General features: G+C 46.2%; 1 protein-coding gene across 2 annotated transcripts in view; it reads left to right on the top strand.

Moving 5' to 3' along the window:
- The window catches only part of TEX26 (testis expressed 26), a 199,239-nt gene that overhangs the window by 171,343 nt on the left and 5,851 nt on the right, over window positions 1-22,045 (top strand). For both annotated transcript variants that reach the window (XM_069640082.1, XM_069640083.1), the window contains one exon: window positions 16,243-16,404. In XM_069640082.1, the coding sequence (XP_069496183.1) occupies window positions 16,243-16,404 (162 nt within the window). The remainder of the gene's footprint in view (window positions 1-16,242; window positions 16,405-22,045) is intronic.

Genomic DNA, 22,045 nt, shown 5'->3' with positions numbered 1-22,045 from the left:
GTAAAACAATATCCACTCTCCAGGGAGGCAGAGGAGGGAATTAAGGGTACCATCAGTACCTTACCCAACCAAGGGATAATAGTACCATCTACCTCCCCATGTAACATGGCTATATATCCCAGTAAAAAAGGCCACAGTGGGCAATTGGAGAATGATCCAGGAATTGCGCCCCTAAATGATGTGGCACAGCAAGAGTTTCCTGTGGTTCCTGCACCTCAAAGAAGCACAAAAGACTGACAAAAAATAGTATGGACTGAAGACATTTTACAGAATTTCAATGAACTCAAAAAGTTGATTTCAACTGCCCCTGTGTTATCAACCCCAGATTATAAACAGGAGTTCTACTTATTCTCACACTTGAACGGCCAGCTCATGATTGCTGTGTTGACACAGAAAAGCACAATGGGCTACAAGCCATTGGCCTATTACAGTAGCACGCTAGACTTAGTGATGCAAGGGCAGCTTGCTTACGAACAGGCACTTGTGGCAGCGTCGTTTGAAATTGAGAAAAGTTCCACCATTGTGAAGGGTTGCTCCGTTACATTCTATGTGGAACATGCCATTTTTGCCATTTTAGAAAGATTAAAACCTACTCTGACTACCCAAAGAGCATCTGCTTACAAGATCATTCTCTCCAGCACAAATATCCATAAACCCAGCCTGTAACATAATACCCCTCAGGCTAATATCAACTCCAACACTGAATCTTTGAAACCATTTGACTTCTCTCCCCTCTCCATCATTGAAGTTAAACACATTATCAACAACCTTAAACCCTCCAATTCTCAGTGGGACCCATGCCCTGCTGCCATTATTAAGGAGGCCTCGCATAACTTAGCGCCCTTCATCACCACACTCATAAACTCCTCATTCAGCTCTGGGATTGTCCCAGACAATTTCAAGGATGCCCGGGTTACTCCTCTCCTGAAAAAAACCACTTTGGACGCTAAAATATCCACTAACTATAGACCGATCACCACAGTCCCATTCCTTTTAAAAATTCTTGATCGTGCTGCATACCTGCAGATCCAAGATTATTTGGAAACCAATAATCTCTTGGGATTGAGGCAATCTGGGTTCCGTCCGCGATACGGTATGGAAACTGCTCTTTTAGACCTTAAAACTCAGATTGAAGACCTAAAAGATAAAGGCAAACTGGCCTTCTTACTCCTCTTAGATCTCTCTGCGGCCTTCGATCTAGCAAATCACCAAATCCTGTGCCGCCACCTTAAAACTGCCGCCCACTTCTCGGACAAAGCTACAGCTTGGATCACCTCCTTCCTGGATAACAGATCCATGAGGGTCTTCTCCCCCACTCCCACCTTCACCTGTCACTTGTGGAGTCCCTCAAGGATCATGTGTGTTTCCACGACACTCTACAATGTGTTCACAAAACCCCTTTTTGACATCTTTGATATACTGGGTGTCACGTATACCAGCTACTCTGATGACACCCAGATACTTATCCCCATCACAGGAGACCACAAAACCGACTCTCTAGCCATCAACGCCATTTATCAAGTCATCCAGGCCTGGATGGCGCAGCATGAATTATGCTTAAATGACGAAAAGACTGAGCTCCTCATCCTTGGCTCCCACCAAAGACTTAGCAAACTTGACTCATCGTTTAAATCCTTCACCATTGATGGTAACACCATCAAAGTTCGTATGGATACAAAAACGCTTGGTATCTACATCGACTCCACTCTCTCACTATCCAGGCAAACTAATGCAGAATCATCGGCGGCTTCATACACCTGAAGCTTATCACAGCATGCCGCCCCTTCCTTTCACCAGCCAACTGCACCACACTAGCCAGGACCTTGGTCCTATCCAAAATTGATTACTGCAATGCCCTCTATCTGGGCACCAACCAATGCAATATTAAAAAACTACAAATCATCCAAAATATTGCAATTAGAGCGGCTAAACATTCCTAGGAACCTCTACATTTCTGACTCTAGACAGAGTCTTTGTTGGCTCTCAGTCTCCCAAGGAGTCTCTCTTAAAGCACTTGCGCTCACACACAAACGTCTCGCCAACCAAGCCCCTAGCTTCCTAGCCAGCAGATTTACACCACATACCACTGCAAGACCACTCAGAAGTGCCCAAACCAACTGCGTCGCTATCCTGCGCTTCAACCTCCAGAGATCTGGTGGACGCAGCTTCCCAGTCCTAGCATCGAAGCTTTGGAACTCGTTACCCAATCCTCTTAGAGCTGAATCCTCCATCCCGGCCTTCAAGCGCAAAGCCAAAGCTTGGTTGTCTGCCCAAGACATGCCGTGACTCTGCTCCCATTGCCCCTAGAGTCATAACTATAGCGTTAAGGGCTTATTGTTATAACCTGTTCTAGTACATTTGTATATTTCCTGTATGACTTGTATATTCTGTATATTCTGTTCAAATGCTTTGTCTGTACCATGCCTGAAACTAAGTGATGCGCCCGGATGCCCTTGGGCCTGGTGCGCTATATAAATAAAATAAATACAAATACAAATAAAACGGTAACTCTGGTAACATTCATAACAGAAATGTGCACTGATGAGGCTGTGGCCTGAAATGACTGTGTGATGTACAAGGGGGAGAAGGATGACATTCCCAAAGCAAAAAACATGCCAATCTAGGGGGTGTTCCTTTTCGTTGATGGGTTAGCAATAATTGACCAGGACATGGGCCTCAGACATACGGGCACATCAGTGGTGTGCCTAGTGGACGGTGAATACGAGACCATTCTAAAAAGACTACCAATGCATTATTCAGCGCATGAAGCGGAACTTATTGCACTTATTGAGGCACCGCAATTATTACAGGGGTGTCAGGTGACCATTTATTCTGATTCGGCATACGTCACTACAACAGTGCATGCCAGTCTTTCGCAATGGAAAAGGAGGGGCTTTAGGAGGGTGGATTGTCCCCAGTACAGCACTCCGCAGTATTAGACAAGCACATTTTCACACTCTCACAGCCTTCTATAGGGGCGGTCGTCAAGTGTGCCGCCCCTACTACCAACTGTACCTGAATGTGTTGTCACAACACCTGCCACTGACCAGCCACCTGTCTCATACAATGCCCTGCCCATAGCACAAATTATTGAATTACAAGGAAGGGCCCCGGAAGAGGAAAACATTTTGTGGGTCAAAAGAGGGTGCAAACAGTCCCATGCTGATTTATTGTGGAGACAGGAATGCACAGGATAAGCAGTGATGCCACACAAACCTCTGGTAATAGCGTTTGACCAGCTCCATCACCCCTCCCACAGCTCCAAACACCACATTGCTGCTGATATACAAGAGGACTGTGTTTTTCCAAACATCCACAAACACTTGACAAGTATGGTTATTAGATGCACCGCATGTCAAAGTTTCAGTACGTGCATGATATTACGAACACTGAGAGGCACTCTGCCCCACCCCACTGGGCCGTTCCGCAAGTTGCATATCGACTGCGCGGACATGAGCAAGAGATGCGACGTGTCCTGGTATTTGATCATTGTCGCCTGTCCCTTCTCACGATGGGTGGAGGCGGGTCCTTGTGCTCATCCGGATACCCAAAGCACAGCAAAACTCTGGTCCGTGAAGTATCCATGTGTGATGTATTAAGGCCAGATAATGGCACACACTTTTTGATGAGCTATTTAAGGAGATTGCTGCACTACTTGGCATTCAGCACTGGATGTGTTTGATGTGCCACCCCCCAGGCCAATGGAGTTGTGGAGAGGATCAACTGACTCCTCAAATGTAAGCTGTCTATGCTTTGCACCACGTTGAAGAAAAACTGGGTGCATTGCTTACTCATGACACTGTTTAGTTTACACACACAGCCCAGAAAAGACCACCATTTATCACCCCATGAGGTGGTTACTGATCGCTGTATACACACACACCCTTGTCTCCAATTAGGAGGGCGTCAGATGCCCATAGGGCAGCAGCTGTTTTAGGTGACGAATTCAAAAACTATTTAACAACCCTAACAGAAGCACTAAAATGTATTTCCTGACAGATTCCACCACCCGATCAGAAGACTTGCCAGGCGCCACAGCTGTCTCCATGACTGACTCCCACCCACTCAACCGCTGCTGCCAAGAGAACTCGTCTACGTGCGGTCCTTTGTCCGCAGGTGGAACAGCCCCAGGTTCAATGGACCAGTTGAGGTAGTATTCTCTATTGTTCTTGCGGTTAAAGTAAAGGAGCTCTGCTATTGGATTCACTTATCTGACATTCGGAAGGCACATTCGGACATTGCTCAAGCACTCTGAAAGACTGGTAGTGTACATTAAGGTCGAGTTGCGTGCAAAACCGATATGTGTTGGACATGTTAACAGCAATGGAAGGAGGGGTTTGCCAAAAATGTTCACATTTGTGCCTCCAGAGGATGCAGAGAACACATTGTTATCCCACATCATTGCAGCTGTCCAGGGCCTGGGTTTTCGCACGAAGAAAGAGGGAGGAATACAGATCAGTGATTGGTTTAACTTGGCATTCAATTGGGCCGTCTTGGCTCGTGGCAATCTTGCAGCTGTTGATGCCCATTGTCGTATTCGCACTAGTCATTTTCTGCACCTGCCAACTAGGCATTCGATGTTGTGGTAGTGCGGCACCTCGAGCACAAGAATAATGGTATCAATTGGGGTTCCAAAAGCACCTCACAAGACAAAAGATAGCAAAGCACAGACTGATGTCCCACAGAGTGGCTCGAAGTATGAAATGCCCCCCCTACCATATGGAGAAGAAGTTGACCATCTATACCACACTATCATTATTCCACCCCCTGATCTAGAGAATTACATAGAGGTTTGGGTGGACATGGCGGGGGAGGGGTGTGCATCTATATGACTTGCTCACCTGAACAGTACGCATGTAGGGAGGAGAGTCTGCGAACAGTATGTAGGGCCTGGATGCCAATAAAGGGAACTCAGCCATATGTGGAAGCAGAGAGGAGGGAGCGCAGAGGTATTATGGAGTTTGTTACTGTAGAACTAATAAAAGGGGGGAATTTTGGCAAGGGGGCAGCCCTGTCCCACCCCCTAAGCATTTTAGAGTGAGGCGAGATGCATTTGAAGCACTATGATGGGCAGGAGGAGGGGGGCGATGAAAGAACTACCCCCAATATAAAAGACCCAACCTCAATATCATCAAATATAATCAACCCACATAGTGTAGCGCAGGGCGCGAGCAACATTGCTATTTTTGCATAGATGTTAGTAATCATAGTAAGAGGCATGGCCTGTGCTGCAAATGCGGCATTGCATGCATTGGGCTCAAATTGCAAGACCAGGGAAAGCTCCAGCCATGCCCGGCTCCCATGAGGACAGCCCATACCCCCAACCACCGCAACGCCTATTCATTGTTCAAACAGTGGTGCAAAGATGTGTTTTTTACTTAAGAGGAATGTGCCCTACAAGGCTGCGATCAGAGACCGGTGCATGTGTGCATGTTATCTCACACTGGTCAAAGCATGGCACAACCCATCCCCAGGCGACCATGAGTTATAGCCCATATAACTGACTGCACCCTGAGATCCCAGAATTCCATGGCACGAGGTTGTCACGGCTGGCTGCCCAGGGGCATACGTGCCCAATCATCCCTGTGTGGTGGGTGCCTTAGGGCGAGCCCACAGACCACCCCCCTTCGTCCTTGTGGGATGCACTGAAGAATCATGTGGACCACGTCCTGGTGCCTGTCGCACCAGTCTCATAAAGGAGCTTAAATATGGGAGTCTGGTGTGGGTTAGCATCCATCTGCACGTGCACTAGGTGTGGCTGGGTGTGGCTGGCCTTGTAAAGCAGCATCTGGGCCCATTAGCATGTGCACTAGGTTTGTTTGGGTGTGGCCATCTTGACGAAGGTGTGGCTACAAGCCTGGCTATATAAGCCTTGTTCTAGCATCGATCCGTGTTTCGCGTTACTTTGCTTCTGATGCTCACCAGGACCTGACGACCACGATGACCTTCTGCTTAAGAGCTCCATCACACCACTGAAAGAAAGAGAAGAAGATAAAGGTTAGAACGCTGAGCTTCAAGAAGACGCGTGCCGCGCTCAAACTACTCTCACGCGCACGTGCAAATCCCACGCACCTGCAACCACGGCTCCAGTGTTCATCTCATCTCACTGCGGCTTCCGTCTTCTGCACGCCTCGCTGTGGCTCTGGCGCCGCACCACTCACTGCTACTCAAACAGCAACTCCACCTAAGGAAGAGACAAAACAGCATTAATAAAGGAAACAACCCATGCAATGAAAACAGACACTAAACAGCAGTGAACGCTCTACAGGGAGCGGTCAAGGAACATTCAGGGACACTGAGACATACAGAACAATATCACGGAACAGACAGCACGCAACCGACATCACGGAACGGACACACCCAACGGTGAATATTAAGACATTAAGGCGACATTGAACTCCATAAAGGCCCAGTGAAGTAACTAGGGCCTCAGCAGCAATGCGCCATTGCAGTGAATAGCTGGAAGGAGAGCTCACCGACTCAAACCAACAGGTGAGCCACCAGCGTGTTCCCCAGTGAGGGAGCTAGCACCCAGGATAAGAAGGGGGAGAGCAGATCTCAGGGAACCCTCATTCACCAAACCCCCCTTTCCCTGTTCCCCTAGGAGCGGTACCGACAGTCCACACACCACCACCATCAGACCAGTGAACCAATGTGGGAAGCACAGCCTCAGAACAGACCAGACAGCGCCCATGCCCCATCAGAGACAAGGTGAGCATAACAGAGGTGCCCTCTGAGCGCCAACCCTATAAGTAACAAGTCCTGGATGTTGAAAGAGTACGGACATTGTATGTCTTTGAAATACAATCATATGATTTATATTGCAAGGTGCTGGGAGGGATACATTATAGTTCAAAACAAGAGTGGAGACCTTGGAGCCGTTGGCGTGGAGGGGAGTGAGTGAGTGAGATATGTGTGTCAAGGTCAGAGTGCCCCAGAACCTCCTTTGAGGCAGCCCCAAAATCTGTCAGGTTCATAGTATAATGACAAAGTAGCATTGTGATAGACTGTAGTTAATTTGTTCTTTGACCTTCGATGTGAGAAGAAGAGGATCACTGCAGCACGCACGTGATGGAAGACGGGCTGGGTTGGAACCAATGACCTGGCATCTCTTATGATCAGCCATGCAGGTTTCTACTGTATATGTTGCGTCATAAATGACAATGGTTTTCTGTATGAGATTCTGCGTGTATTACTTTTTGGCAGAACATTCTTGGCAGCAGAGTCCTTTGCTGTTGCGCTCATCTGTATATGAGATTAAAACTTGTTATCCTTACAAGATTGACTTGGGCCTTTCTTCCCTAGCAGGTTGTATTCTCTCTGGTGTGAGCGTTCAGGGACTTGCCTTCAGTTTGTTTATACTGCATGTGTCTGGGGGCACCCAATGTGCTAGTGCCACAAGAATTATAGATGCCCAAAGTCTAGTACATCTTACGCTATGAAGGCTCAGGGGCACTTTTCAGGCACACAGTGCGGGACTCAAACCTATAAATCCAGATCGCCTGCAATGCAACAAAATTCCAAAATGCAGCCAATGCCTAAAAAGACCCTACCTGGTAGTACAAGGACTAAAATGTCAAGAACCAACAGATAGTCGCATGACAGAAGGTCTAATCGGTTTCAAAGAAGGGGTTCTGACTGGAGTGGAAGCAGCATGTGCACCGTTCTAGATTGAACACCTCACAGAACTAACATGGATTCAAGCAATGGAGAAACCAGTCAAAGTGCACAGAGAAGAAACATCTGAACTTTGCTTTCATAGTGCGGAACAATATTTGTAGGGGACAACAAACATTTCAATAAGACTTTGCTCATTCCTGATCTCAAGAAAGGCATGGCAGCAGTGATGGTTTACTATTGGGTGTGCGGTCACCAAGCGTACTTGCACCTCCCACCATCATGGAGGGGCTACTGTTTGCTAGCACGCTGCACTCAGCTCTGCTTGTAACCCCGAAGTACATTTACCAGGGGGGGGGGCAACAGCGACTCTTGCCCCAACCACCTTTCCAACTTCTGAAAAAAAAACAAGAAACTTGTTGCCAGCACCAGAGTTCCACACCCTTGCTGGAAAAGAGAAAAGTGAAACCCTACAGAGGACAACAAGAGCTAATTATCTGTCCAAAGACTCATCAAACCTAATCAATGGAATATTGGATGAAAAAAGACTTTTCAGCAAAGCATAGACTTTCTTTCCCTCAATGTTACTGCCCGTTGTGCAAGCTGTGGCCAACGCTAAATGGCGGAAAATTGGCAGCTGGGAATTGATGCATCTGGCTAACGACACTGAGCAAGCGTCATAAAAGTGGAACTCTGTACCTTGAGGCTGATGACAATGCAGAATTGCTTCGTCCTGGACATGCTCACTGCGATTGAAGGAGGCGTGTGCAAAAATATCGGGAATTCCTGGTGCACATTTGTGCCTCCTGAAGATGCTGAGAACTGCTCTCTCTCTCACACATAATCAAAGCTGTACACAACCTGGGAGTGCGCATAAAAAAGGAAGCTGGAATACAGAGTGAAGATTGGTTCGATCTGACTTTCTCTTAGGCTCCATCCTGGCTGGGGGTGATTGTGAAAGTGCTGGTGCCCGTCATTGTCTTCATATTGACCATCTTTTGCATGTGCCAAATGGGACGCTGATGTTGTGCCAAAGCATTGCCCAATAGTGCAATGATGATAGTCTCAATTGGGGTAACACCCAAAGCACCTCAGAGTACCACAGAAAGTGGTACCCTGACAGATGATCCAAACAAGCTCCATATGATAGAGATTTATCATCACTTACACCCCCTTGGCACAATCACCAGACCCCCACCATACCCTGAGAATTACACAGAGCACCTGGTTGATTTAGCTGGTGATGGGCGGTTGTATTTACATGAGATGTATCTGAGGAATATGCCCAGTTTGGGGCAGGTTTACGAGATGTCTGCAGTGCATGGGTTCTAAAGGACGGGACACCAAAATATCTGGAAGCTGAAAGGTTGGAGAGGGTGCAGAGGGGGAGGGGAAAATATATTGGAACTTAGTTGCTAATGGCACTGTGGGGAGTTTGTTAATGTGGGGTTAGTAAAATAGGGGAATGTTGGGAAGGAGAGAGGTTCTTCCCACCCCCCTAGGTGATACAGAATGCAAAATAAACGCTAAGAGAGCACATCCAGGAGCAGATGGAAGGGGGGTGCACATAGAGGAGGGTGCACGATCACCTTAGTGCATGCATTAAAAGCTATATTGTAGATGCAGGTGTGAACACCATCTTGGCGAATGGTAGCCATCTAAGAACTTAGGCCTGGCACGGCAAACAGCATTATGTGTGTGTGTTAGTATTAGATCCCTTGCATGAGCGCAGACACCACCGCCTAGAAACACTTGTTTGCGCCTAGAAACACTTATGTACAGGCGCGTTATGAATGCCATATCATATCATACCATGATCAGCTTTCAGAGATGCATAAAATCGTCCATTGTCCAAGAAGTTACAGGCTCTGGCGCCCTGGGAAGAATGTGCCCTCCAAGGTCATGAGAAGGGAGCAGAGCGTTTCTTAGCAGTATCATCCCACGGAACAGATAGCAAGGCCCTATTGCCCCCAACGATCCCAGTATGAGAAATACAGCTTTGCAATGCTTTCATCCTGAGACCCCTGCATGCCACAGCACCATCCAAACCCAGACTACTAAATAAAACTTTTACACCCCTCAATAGATCACTAAGATCAGAAAGCAAGACTATTGCACCTTTAGAAATGGGTCACGTGATTTGTGCAGCAAGGTGCCTGGTGGCATCAAATTATAGCCTAAAACTAAGGTGGAAGTCCTTTGGAGTTGCTGATCGGTCTGGGAGCGAGTGGAGCATGTGAGTTAGTGTGACCTTGGCTCTCTCCACCCGGGCTCATCCCTGTATCTGCCAGGTGCATTGTTACAAAGATAAAATAACATTGTTTTTGCAAGTAGCTAATTAATTGTTAGGCCAGCTTCTCTGCGGATGAGGAGCCCAGTGACACCCATGTGGACGAAGATATGATATGGCATTTGTAATGCACCTATACACAAGTGTTTCAAGGCGCGACGAGGCAAGAAAGGGGGAACAGAGGGCGGACAGAGACAACGATCTTACTAGGCCAAGTGACACTGAGATCGCGCAAGTGCAGGGGACGGGGGAGGGGAAAAGTGCCAGGGGAAAGGGGAGGGGACAGTGATGTACATGGGTTCAAAACAACAAGAAGTGCAGCCAGCAGGTGGTAGGTGCAAGAGTAAGTGCAGACAGCAGGTGTCCAAGTGCAAGGGTTGCTGGGAGGCAGTGCGGGTGTGCAACTGGGCGGGCAGGGACCTGGGCCCAAAATCAGAGGCTAACCAGGTGACCAGTGCAGTATCAGACTGGAAATCAGCTGGGGAGATGAAGAGAGAAGGCAGAAGCAAAGAGAAAGGTCTTGAGGTGCTTTTGGATCCAGAGATGGTTCTCCTCAAGTTTCAGAGAGGCAGGAGGGAGGCCCTAGCCGGAGAAAGAGATCTACCCACCAACTCGTTGCTTGGAGAAGCGACTGACCTTGAGGGAGTTGGAGGTGGAGGAGCGAAGAGCTTGAGTAGAAAGGTATTTACGAAGAAAGAGTTGGAGGTACTGAGGTCCCAAGCCCATAAGGCCTTGTGGAGAATGCAAAGGGTCTTGAACTTAATCCTTGCAGCCACTGGGAGCCAATATAGAGATTTCAGTGCTGGAGAGATACGATCCCTGGGCTTCAGGCCAAGGACAGGTCTTGCAGTCCTGTTCTGGATGAGTTGCATATGGCAGAGAGTAGAAGCAGGCAGATTTAAAAAGAGGCTGTTGCACTAGTCCAGCCTAGAGAGAACCAGCGATCTAGAGACAGTGAGCTTTTGGGGGAAGGAGAGTAAAGGAAGAATACCTCTGAGGGGGTGCAGTTGGTAGTTTGACTTCCTAGAGACGTCAGAGATGTGAGGAGAAAAGGAGAGTGTGGAGTCGAAAATGACCCCAAGGTTCTTAGCCTCACAGGTGGGAGCAGGAAGATGGACAGATGAAGATGGACCAATGGCCTGGCATCTCATATGGAGCAGGCCCTACATGTATAGGGCTCCTCCAATCCGTATTGTAGACTTGTACTACATGTAATTATGTCATTAGTGATGTTGTTTGTGCTTATAACATGCTGCACATGCCTACGCAAGCCAGAACGTTCAGCGGCAGCAGAGTTCTTTGCTGATGCACTTCTATTTTGTTGAAATAAATACTTGTTAACGGATTGTATTTTTTATGGTTTGGGGTGCAGGGGCATGCCATCATTGTGTAAAACTTTGCTTAGCAGGCTGATGCTCACGTGTGGACCGTAATATGGTGTATTATATAAAGGTTTGGGGCTCTGTAGACTTCAGGGTTGTACCGTGCCAGAAAACACATGATAATGGGCTCATGATCTGACTTTTGGCCTGGGATTTCTCTTCTCTGAGGATTAATAGGAAGAGTTCATGGCTTTTAATGTTTTGGCAAAGGTTTTGGCGTATTTAACAGATCTTTGTTCTGCTTTATTTCTGAAATGCATAATTTCAAATGTTGATGTTTTGCCTGCTCATGTTGGACATTTGTTAAAAAGTGTCAATTAAAACATTCCAATCAAAAGAAATGAAGGGTAGATATGGATCCCCCTGTGCCCTAAACAAATGTATATATTGGCCATGATGCATTGACGGAAATGAGGCTTTGCAAAACTGAAAACCTACCATTTTACTTTCTGAGGTTTAGGCAAAACATTGCGAGGTTTGTAAATTAGAATGTGCTTAAAATGATGTTAGAAGGATAGGGGGGTGGTATCTTTGCCCCCAAGGACGATGTGTGTGGGGCAGATGAGGAGAATTTGCCAAGGTTTGATGTTTTTAGGTGCTTGTAAATGTCTTTTACAAAACCTTGTAACATTTTCTGTTATATGCACTTCAAAATATCATATACCCTACTTAGTGTACCACAAGTGAGGTGTGCCCTTTTCTTTCTCACAACTGCGGAGTATCTAGAAGTGTGATTACCAGTAACTTTTTTACCCTTTTATTTTCCTTGTCCCGGTTACCCTATTGCTAAGTGTAGTGTGTCTATTTTTGTGTGTGTTAGCTGCTTTTTGGTGGCTTTTGTAGAGGTCTGTTTTTGGATCCAAAAAGGTTACCATGAACTAACCCCTCCGGTGAACAGAGAGGAGGCTGAGCAGTCACAGGGGCCACACAGGAACAGCCTAGCATAAGTATCCTGAGCACCACACATAAGGATTAGTCCCTTCCTTTGTCCATTTTGCCCCTCCACACTTCAGCGCTTCATGTGATAGCTTCTCCTCTCAGCCTGATTCTTCTGTTGGAGGCAGAATGCAGTCTGTGACGGGAGGATAGCTCTGTGGCAACATGCGGGTCTAGAAGCAAGACCACGCTGAGCAAACACAGGCTTGAATCACAGATTCCTAGGTTCCTTCTGTAGCAGTGCATATCATTTCTGGGTTCTCAAATATGGAGAACTATGCCACTCAGTAGACTTCCCCCGGATGGCTAAGGCACGTTCATCATTTCCTAGGTTGTGATTCTGTTACCACACTTAAGCTGTGTCCTTACAGGAACTATAATCTGGTGCATCACTGGGAGAAAGGCGTTCAGACAAAGATAGCTTACAGTGATCTATTCACAGAACCTCTCTCAGCAGCCTCTGTGTCACTGTGTGGTCCACGTCAGGTCCTCTATAAAATGGCGGGTGACTCATGGAAATGGAGGATCCTAGCAATCTTCCCATCCACAAATTCCTCCCTCTTCTTTTGTTGTGGAGATGGGCTGGGTTTGTTAGGATGCTTCATATGAAATTTATATACTAATCTGTGAGCCTGAATGTTGCGTACTCCTACCCCTTGAGTGAGTGAGATTCTGGGTCATATCTCTTCCATGCCCCAAAAATGTTTAAGGAGGAGTGAACCTTAGTGAAATCTAGAATGCATGAAATCTCATATTCTTTCGGTGGTCCTGCCGCAGGGTGTTTAGAATATATGGTTCGGCAATAACCTGTGCATCTGTTCATTTTAAACCCATTACATAGCAATAACCCATTCCTCTTTCCCCCAAAGAAATGTGTAGAATGAGTCTTGCTTTGTTTTTTGGCATAAAAAGGCCACAGATTTATTTTCCACAATAACATAAAACCACACTGTACACATTAGTGGAAATAACTCAGAAGATGCGGTGACTGCTCTGTGTCCAACAACCTGCTTTCCCCTTTCTTTCCAAAAGTCCATTAAAGGCCCAACTCTCCCAACCCTTTGCGCCTGAGCTTTGCCTGCCCATGCAGGTGTTCCTGGGCAGGGGAGAGTGCCTTTTCCTTGGGGGAAGCTGAGCCCTTGTTTTTCCCCCCAGACGCCCCTGCATTCAGGCTCCCAAGGGGCGCTGGTCTGAGAAGGGCGAAGACCCTTCCGGCTTTCTCCTGGCTCATCCGGAGTCTGTCTCTTGTGTTTTGTTGCCCAAACACTGCCACACCGCCTGTCATCCTGCGACGTCGACGATCAGGCCTCCTTGCTTGTCCTGTTTGTAGGGTGGGTAGGTGGGAAAACAAAGTCTTCTGCTGGTAGGCGGGCGTCCTGCTGCCCAGGCTAGCTGCTGCCTGCAGTGGGAAGCCTGCTCGTTATAAAGGGGGGTAGCCCCTGCCCTTTCCATTGTCGCCCTTCGTAGGCTTTTCCTTCGTTTTGCTACGCTGCTCCCTTTCGCTGGCTTTCCCTTGTTTTTGCCGCACTTCCTGCGGGCACCTCCCCTTCATCCTGGGGAGAGGGAGGATAGGAGGAGGACACCGCCCGGGTTATCCGGGTGCCTCCTCCATTTTGGGATTTCGTTGTCATCACTGGCATACAGTTTGAATTGCCGGCCAGTTTTAAGTAGCAAAACCTGAAGGAAGGGTGCATCTCATAATGGGCTGCAACCAGGCTCAAGTCCTAAAAATTAAAGTGGGGGCACTCATCAACGAACGCAATGCGATGTGACGTCGCCAGAAATTAGCATTTCAAGGTGAAATATGCATATTTCATTAAATTGGCTTTGCATAACTAGCCAAAATTGCACAGAATGAATGGCATTTGCCTTTCATAAAATCAACACACACACATAAAACCAAGACTGGGTATTTTCTTCTAATAGTGTTTTTGAAAATGTTAAAATGTGTGCATGTTTAAACTCCAAGAACCAATACAAATGTTTCCCTGGAACATGCAGTGCCGAAATGGGACATTTCAGGTTTAGTTGTTTCTTATTTTCCATAATGTTTTATAGTGCAGTGGTGAAGTGTCCGGCCTGCAAACCTCCTGACTGTGGTTCGATCCCTGAGCTAGGCTTTAATTCATAATTTCAAAGAGGACCTTCAATGTTTCTCATTTTAGCTGGGGGGACTGAGTCCACCCTCTGAAAAAGGTGGGTGAACTCCGTCCACCCGCGTGCACCCTCGACTTCAGCCCTGAATGATCGAGTGTACTTGGAAATGATCAATGTATTGAGGTTTCAATTTTCGGGGATTGGCAGGGAGATAAAGGCTGGTGGTTGACAACCAAACCTTGTCTTTTGGTTCATAAATTAGAGACACTCTCCTTTTTTGATTTACCTGAACCCTGACCATCACCCGTGCCTTGTGAAGGTGACTTTCTGCAGCTTTGAAACATTTTTGGAGGTCGTGCACTAGACCTCTTAAGTGCAGGAATGGTATTGATTCCTGTATCTTGGAGAGGTAAAACTCTTGGGTAAAACCCCCCATGCCACATGAAAAGGTGTGTCATTCAAAGAAGTATTGAAAGAGTTTGGCTATCAGTGTGGGCGGTGATATGCAGAGGAATAATTGAGCTGAAAACCCAGATTCTTCTGATCTAATCCCTTTCCAAAACCGGGAAACAAATTGAAATCCTCCATCAGAAATAAAGGGTTTGGGTACCCAAGAAGGTGGAAAACATTGTGAAATACATTTTTCTACTAACTGATGGGATGAAGGTATAGATGTCAAAGGAAAACGTGAGCTATCTTGGTGAATGAACCAACCAAAGTCCAAATTCCTGTATTTCCACAGGAGTCTGGAAGATCATTAATGAAATACATGGTGCAGAGCCTGGGGGATTGGTAGAGGTTAAAGGAGTCCTTGAAAGAGCTCTTGTGCAGGAAGCACAGCTGTTTTGAGGGTGGTAGTTCAGTGTTAATCCTCATTTTGGTGTCTAGAGTACTCCAAGGGGAAAACCTGGCAGATGTACCACGAGCAGTAATTCCACCTCATTAAATCCACCGATTTTTGGCCTTGAAGTAGAGATACACCTTGCTGGAGATAAATCCATTACTTCAAAACTAACGCAGAAATCAGCAGTGCAGTAAAAGTGGTGGTAATTTCCTTAATGCCCAGAAAAGTGGCGGTAATGGAAAAACTGCTACTTTTTTGCCACACTGCTGAATTCTTTATAAAGCCCATACCCTTTTGCATTAGAATTGAAAGATAAAGAAGCAGTAAGGAGGAATAGAAAAAACACATTAAGGCCTGTGACAACTGTTCTGGTAGCTGGACATGCCTGGCTTTGATAAAAGCATGGAGAAACCAATGTAATTACTTATCAGATGTAACAAGCATTGGCAAAGCCAATGTAAACACATGGGATCTTCATTTCCCAGGCGCTGCCATAATAGTACTACCTGGCCATAAGATGGCAAAAGCTGGCAAATTATGCTAGTCCTGGGCATGTTCTTGCAATGTCTGGCAAATGCATATCAAATGCCTACATCAAAGACAAAACGTTTGGCTTTGCAGATGCTTGTCTTATTATGTTGTCTGTTGTCTGTAAGTGTCCATTTAAACGTACTACCCATCAATGCATTTTAATACTTTCACATCCAAGACATGATAGCTCCTGGTTTAGGTGAAGCAGCACAGTGAATTACTTGACACCGGTCAGCTCCTCTGCGGTGCGTCCTTCCCTACCCTGTCCTCCACATCATTTTATGTCAGCAAAATATGGCCAGGTCATCCTGAATTCAAATTCTAAAGAATCTTGCATGAAATGTAAAGATCATTTTAATGTTTTGTCCCAAATAATTAAATGTATTATTACGCTTTGGTACCACCTTTTCCTTCAACGTCCTATTTGAGGGAGGCTTACCTAACGGGAAAACTATCATTTAATACAAGGTGCATTATATGTGGCTGTATGTTTATATATCTATCTTCAGCATGCCAGTACACAATGTGATGTCTTCTATTTACAGTTCCTACAGTTTCATATGCCCACATCAAAAACCAGGAAAACAAGATACAGCGTACAACTTACCAAAGGAGCTATGGTAGAGATTACGTAGAGCTTCCTATCTCTTTAGATTCTCTGCATCCAGAAGAAGTTAAACGATATCTGGAATGTGTTCCGAAGGAAGGTAATTACTGATATCTTGTTTTTATTTAGTTACTTTTCATAGCAACATGACATGAGCTGCCAATTTTTGTCTGGAGAGCAAATGTTTCCATTCATGGTTCCACTGTCCACTTCTTTGGATAAGAAATCAGGAAAGATTGTCAATTTTCAAATGATTCGATAGTGTGGTTTTGAAAATTAATTATTACTATATTTATAGAATAATATTTAAAATTAGGCCTAACATTTTGCATTTGCTTTTAGTAAATCTTTAGATGTTAGTTAAAAAAACAAAATACAGGATATATTTTTCAGAATAGACTATAAGGGCGTCAGGTGGAGTAGTTGAAGGGATTAACTGTTGATATCTTCAGGAAAAGGGTGAAAAGTTTAAGAGCTACCACTCAGCTTGAGTAATTCTCATTTAATGGCATTCGTCCGGGAACCGTTCATACTACTGAATGACAAATGCAGCTGATGCAATGTATCCCGTCTCATGCTGCTGTCTTTGTTGGCCTCCTCTGGGGGACATTGAACAAAGACCTACCTCGGGCCTATCTAATCTGGTCAGTGGGGTGAGACCTTAGTGCATGGCAAAGATGTGCCTTGGGCCGAGCGATGCAAATGGCCTCTCTGGCAGCAGAGCATGGAAGCCTGCCTCCAGAGCTGAAGGTGAGCCAGAGGGCAACCATTGTTACGCTCACCTGGCTCCCACAGGGGCGTCGGTCGGACCCGGACTGCTGCGGCCTCCACCCACGTGATGCATAGTGCAGCGATGACTGACCGGATCTGCCCTCCTAATCTTGTCTGCTTGACCCGTAGAAATATTCTCCTACAAGTGGAGAGATGGATTTAGCCACTTGTGGATTCAAGTGATAGCCCCCCCACTGTCCTCCCCACTAATCACCTCTGAAGTGCCCTCTCAGCAATCTCACCTTATATTGTTGAAGGATGAGCCCTCCATCCTGCGAAGTACGCAGGTGCGCGTTGATGACCAGTTACTTAACTGGCCTGAAGATATTGGAAGAGTTGTAGACGAATCCTGACTCCAAAAGGTCCTGGCGAAGAGCCATAAGTATATAGTTCGTAAGATTTCAAAATGTCTGGAATTAACTCCTGTCCAATTCCTCTTTTTATCTTGCAGCTTTGACCCAATAAGAAGATTGACAGCTGAAAGCGCTCCGGTAAAAGTCTGTGTTACCCAACACTGTCCGGTAAATAATGCCAAGGGTTAAACGTGCTGCTTTCTCCTTTTCTTACAGGTGCGGCATAAGAAGATGTGGCGTGCTGATGAATAATACCTCTGGCGGTAAAATCAGGTCGGCGACGCGACACGTTTAAAACAAAGTCTTTCCTCTGGTTTGAAGATGCGATGAATCCGGGATCAGGTAAGGAATCAGGTAATACTCTTGTTCTAACCTTTGCTTCTTTCCTTCTTTCTAGGTGCTCCAGGTTCGAGGCGGGCGTGGCAGGAGGCTGGATGCTGCTGCTGGCACGGTGAACGTTATGCTGCTGGATGCAGAATAACGCAAAGCGTGTGCTGCTCTTCGGGGGTGGTTTAAATAGCCTCCAAAGTAGTCCCAGGTAGGTGTTCCTCCTCGACCACACCCGAGTAACAAAATAGTCCCTAAGGTAAAGTAGTCCCTTCCAGGCCTCACATGGGCTTGGATCTTCTTGCAGCATGGTCTGCATCAGGTAAGTGTGCACCTATGAGCCTGGTGCCTATGGCTCCAGGACTGATGTCCCATATGAGCCTGGCACCATAGGCGCCAGGACTGAACCCAGACAGCCCCTAGCAGGGGTTGCTGGGTTTTCTCAAGGCAACATGATGCCTGCTCCCGGGGCTGATGAACGTGGTCTGGATGCCTGGGGGTATGCATCATGACAGCCATATTCTTCCATTTACTCTCTGGGAGTAATCTATGATGTGTAGTTGACAAGGCAGTGACAGAGGGAGGGATCCAACAATGGCTCAGGACACCACAGCTTAGCGTTCCACTGAAGTGGCAGAGAGGGGTTACAAAACTTATATCTTGTGTGGCGTGGCAAGCTCTGCCAGGTTAGATTCAGGTTTCTGCTGGAGGCTGTTTTATCTGTGTCATTCAAGCCCATTTGGAAGTGCTGGAGATAGTTGGAGGGGCAGAGGAGTATGGGTTGCAGCGTGGTACTCACTCAGAGTTTGGATCCTAGAGACGAGAATGTGAAATTTACAAATCCAGAGTAGTCCCCAGAGTCTGGGAACTGATTCCACATTGCCTCATAATGTGATGACTCAAAAACCAATACATGCAAACTGACTCAAGTACAGACTAGAAAGCACCCACCTTAATTATATTCGGGATCAGTGGTTCCTTCCGTACTCAGAAGTGAATGGGAGAATTCCTAGAAGCCCCTCCACGATCCGACTTCGAAGAGTCTGACCGCGGTGGAACCTCCAGGGAAAACCCCTACAGGGGAAAAACCCTGTGAAGGACTGCTAGAGAGTGTAGTTTCCTGAATGCAGCTCCCTGGAGGTGATCCTGTTCGTAATGGCTAACCCCTTCGCTGGATATTCCTAATCTCCTCCAATCTCAAAAGGTGCTATGTGCAAATAAACACATAAAGGGATTAATTAAACAAAAGATGAACAAGGCAGGCAAGAAGGGAGTATCCCAGCTCGCGTCTTGTAGGCTTACCCTGGAGTCAAATGAATCTGGCCCAGAATACTGGAGGGTAAAGGTCCGGGGTGGAAGTCTTGCAGAAGACAGATGGAACAACAGAATAGCCTAACAAAATAAAGATGGAGATTAGACTGATTCACCCCCTAGCATACCCGTGCTATGTGTAGTGGAATGTCTAGAAATCTTACCACCCGGAGGAGGTTCCTGGGAGATAATGGTTCCGCTAGTGCAGCAAATTAAGTTGTGGTGATTTGGTCCGTGTGCAGATATGGCTGAGTTCTTGAAATTAGGGGAGAGTAAGGAGGGGTTCAATGCAGTTTCAAGAAAGGAAATATGAAAAGAAAGAAACTCGTCTGTCTTTCAGAAAAACATACCAGGACTTGAGTCCTTATGACTCCGGATGATGAACAAACTCCTGAGAGAAAAGGCTCCTCTATATCAACGTGAGCAGAGGGAATGTAATCACGTTCTGCTGTTTGCCTAGAGCGGCATGCGGGAGGAAACACAAACAAACAGAAATGAGCAGGGAGTTGAAAGCCGGATCTCCGGGAAGTAAATATAAGATTTGCGAGGAAAATGAAAGACAGCAGGCACAAATTCGTACTTACATCTGCTAAGCGTAGCTTGCCTCTAGGTAGAGAGTAGCAACGCGCCGATGTGCGAGCGATGGATCCGGAAGTACTGCTCGCCAGTCTGGGGGCGTGGCTACTGCTAGTGGAACATCAGCTAGACTGTTTCTCACAGCTACGTGACCATCCATGTTGGAAGGACAAAAGGGGCGCCTCACATATCGTCTGTCATGCTGTGTTCCGTGTAAACCATGGATCATCACACATAAGTAGATTTTATTATTGACGTGGGAAGCCTAACATCTCTTGTGTAAATACTCATCTCTTGTGCTGACCAAAATAACCTTTACTTAGGTTGGAAAAGTCTGCTAACCTTGGAAATACCAACATTAAGGTTTGTATAAACACTCACTGTAAATTAAATATTTATAAACATAAATATAGTCTCACTTTAAATACACCCTTACTTTAAATACAGAGTAGTTAACATCAGTAGTATGATACACTTAAAGTAAGTTTTGTGAAGCAATTGTGTGGTGTAAGTTAGGGGTTCATTTGTAGTGGCTGAAACTATATTTATGTTTATAAATATTTAATGTATACTGAGTGTTTATAGGAACCTTGACATTGGTATTTCTATAGTTTGTAGACCTTTCATTTTATGGCTATTAACCTTAACTTTAAAAACAAACGCGTTTCACTGATTTTATGTATATATGTAGAGAATAACAGGGGAGAGAAATGGGTTCTAGATATTGAACACTCCTGTGCTGTGCTCTGTGTTTAGGTTTTGCTGTTTTCGATTGGTCTCTGCAAGGTCACAGGTTGGAAGAGGATAGCCCAGCGCCTATTGCATGATAATTGCAGAATGTCCTGGTTACTTTGCAACTGTAGGTTTTGTGTTGAACCTTATAAATAAGAAGATTCTCACGCTGGTTGCTGTGTTTTTGGGTGTGTATCTTTTATTGTCCAAATGTAGACACTAAAAGGTGGTCAGCTGACACGTGTTTCGACCCCGGAGGGTCCATCTCAAGGCAGGTATAGATAGGTTGGTCTGGGGGATGTTGCCCCAGAGAATTCAAAGGATGCCGTTGGGCAGTTGGTTCAAATGGAAATGTGGTAGGTGTTCTTTGGCTTATGCCGTCTTCTTGCAGGTTTTATGGACTTGTTCTTGTGCCTATTGCTCCTCCAGTTGTTTTTTACATTGTAGCCCTGCTGGAACCATGGCAACGTCTGATTGGGGCACTGGTTGGAAATGCGGATGGTGATCATATGTGCTAAAGAAAGGCGTTAAGTTGGTTGAGGAATGTACTGCATTATTGTAGGCCAATTCGGCTAACCAGTTGATGTCTGCCCAAGTGGTTTCATTATTGTGAGCAATACAACGTAAGTACTGCTCCAGAGTTTGATTGAGACGCTTCGTCTTTCCATCTGTCTCAGGATGGTAGCTCGTGGACAACCACATGTCAATTCCCACTGCCTCACAGAATGCTTGCCAGAAGCATGATGTGAACTGTGGACCTCTGTCTGAGACGATGCATTGCGGGATTTCATGGAACTGTATAATATGCCGCAAAAACAGATCCACTAAGGTACTTGCAGAAGGTGTGCCCTTGCATGGAACAACATGGGCTAATTTAGTCAGAGAGTCTATAACCACCAGTATAGTCATAAATCCGAGGCTCGTAGGGAGTTCCACTATGAGGTCCAATGAGACGGTATGCCAGGGCATAGGGGGCGTTGGTAGTGGTTGCAATTTGCCCACTAGTTTCTGATGCTCCGTCTTGTTCCTTGATTTTGCATCCCGTTACATATTGCTGGACGTCGTTCCCCATGTGAGGCCACCAGATGTGCCTACTGATTATTTCTAGAGTGTTGGCTGTTCCTGGGTGTCTTACAAATGGGGAATTGTGACACCATTTCATGGCCTGTTGTTGGATCTTTGCCGTGGGCAGGTACAAGGCTGTTTTGTAAAAGGGCAGACCGTACTTTACTGTCTGTTCTTTGCTCAGAGAATTCCATTGCGCAAGTTCCTGCACCGACATGGCTTTCCTAATGTCTTCAAACTTTTATCATCCACCACAATACTCCCGATAATACGCGCAGGATGCACGATAGGCTTGGGTTCTTCTATTCTCTCTTCTTGGCCGGTGCTTGGTTCGGGATAGTGCAACAATATGTACGCCTTTCTGTTTTCCACTCCACAGCGGTAGGTGATCACAAAATCATAGTCAGCAAAGTATCTCGCCTATCGCAGTTGTCAAGGACTTAGCGCTTTAGCTGATTTCAGGAACTGCAGGTCCTGATGATCTGTAAATATCGTGATGGTATGCTGGGCCCCCATTAAGTAATGGCGCCATTCCTCGAAGGCGGACTTGATCGCGAGTAGTTCTCGATCAGCGATCACGTAGTTCTGTTCAGCGGGCAGTACTGT

This window comes from Ambystoma mexicanum, chromosome 7q, assembly GCF_040938575.1.
Source record: "Ambystoma mexicanum isolate Mex_15411 chromosome 7q, UKY_AmexF1_1, whole genome shotgun sequence".
Lineage (NCBI taxonomy): Eukaryota > Metazoa > Chordata > Amphibia > Caudata > Ambystomatidae > Ambystoma > Ambystoma mexicanum.
The sequence above is the reverse complement of the archived record's forward strand: the minus strand, read 5'-3'. Positions and strand labels throughout refer to the sequence as shown.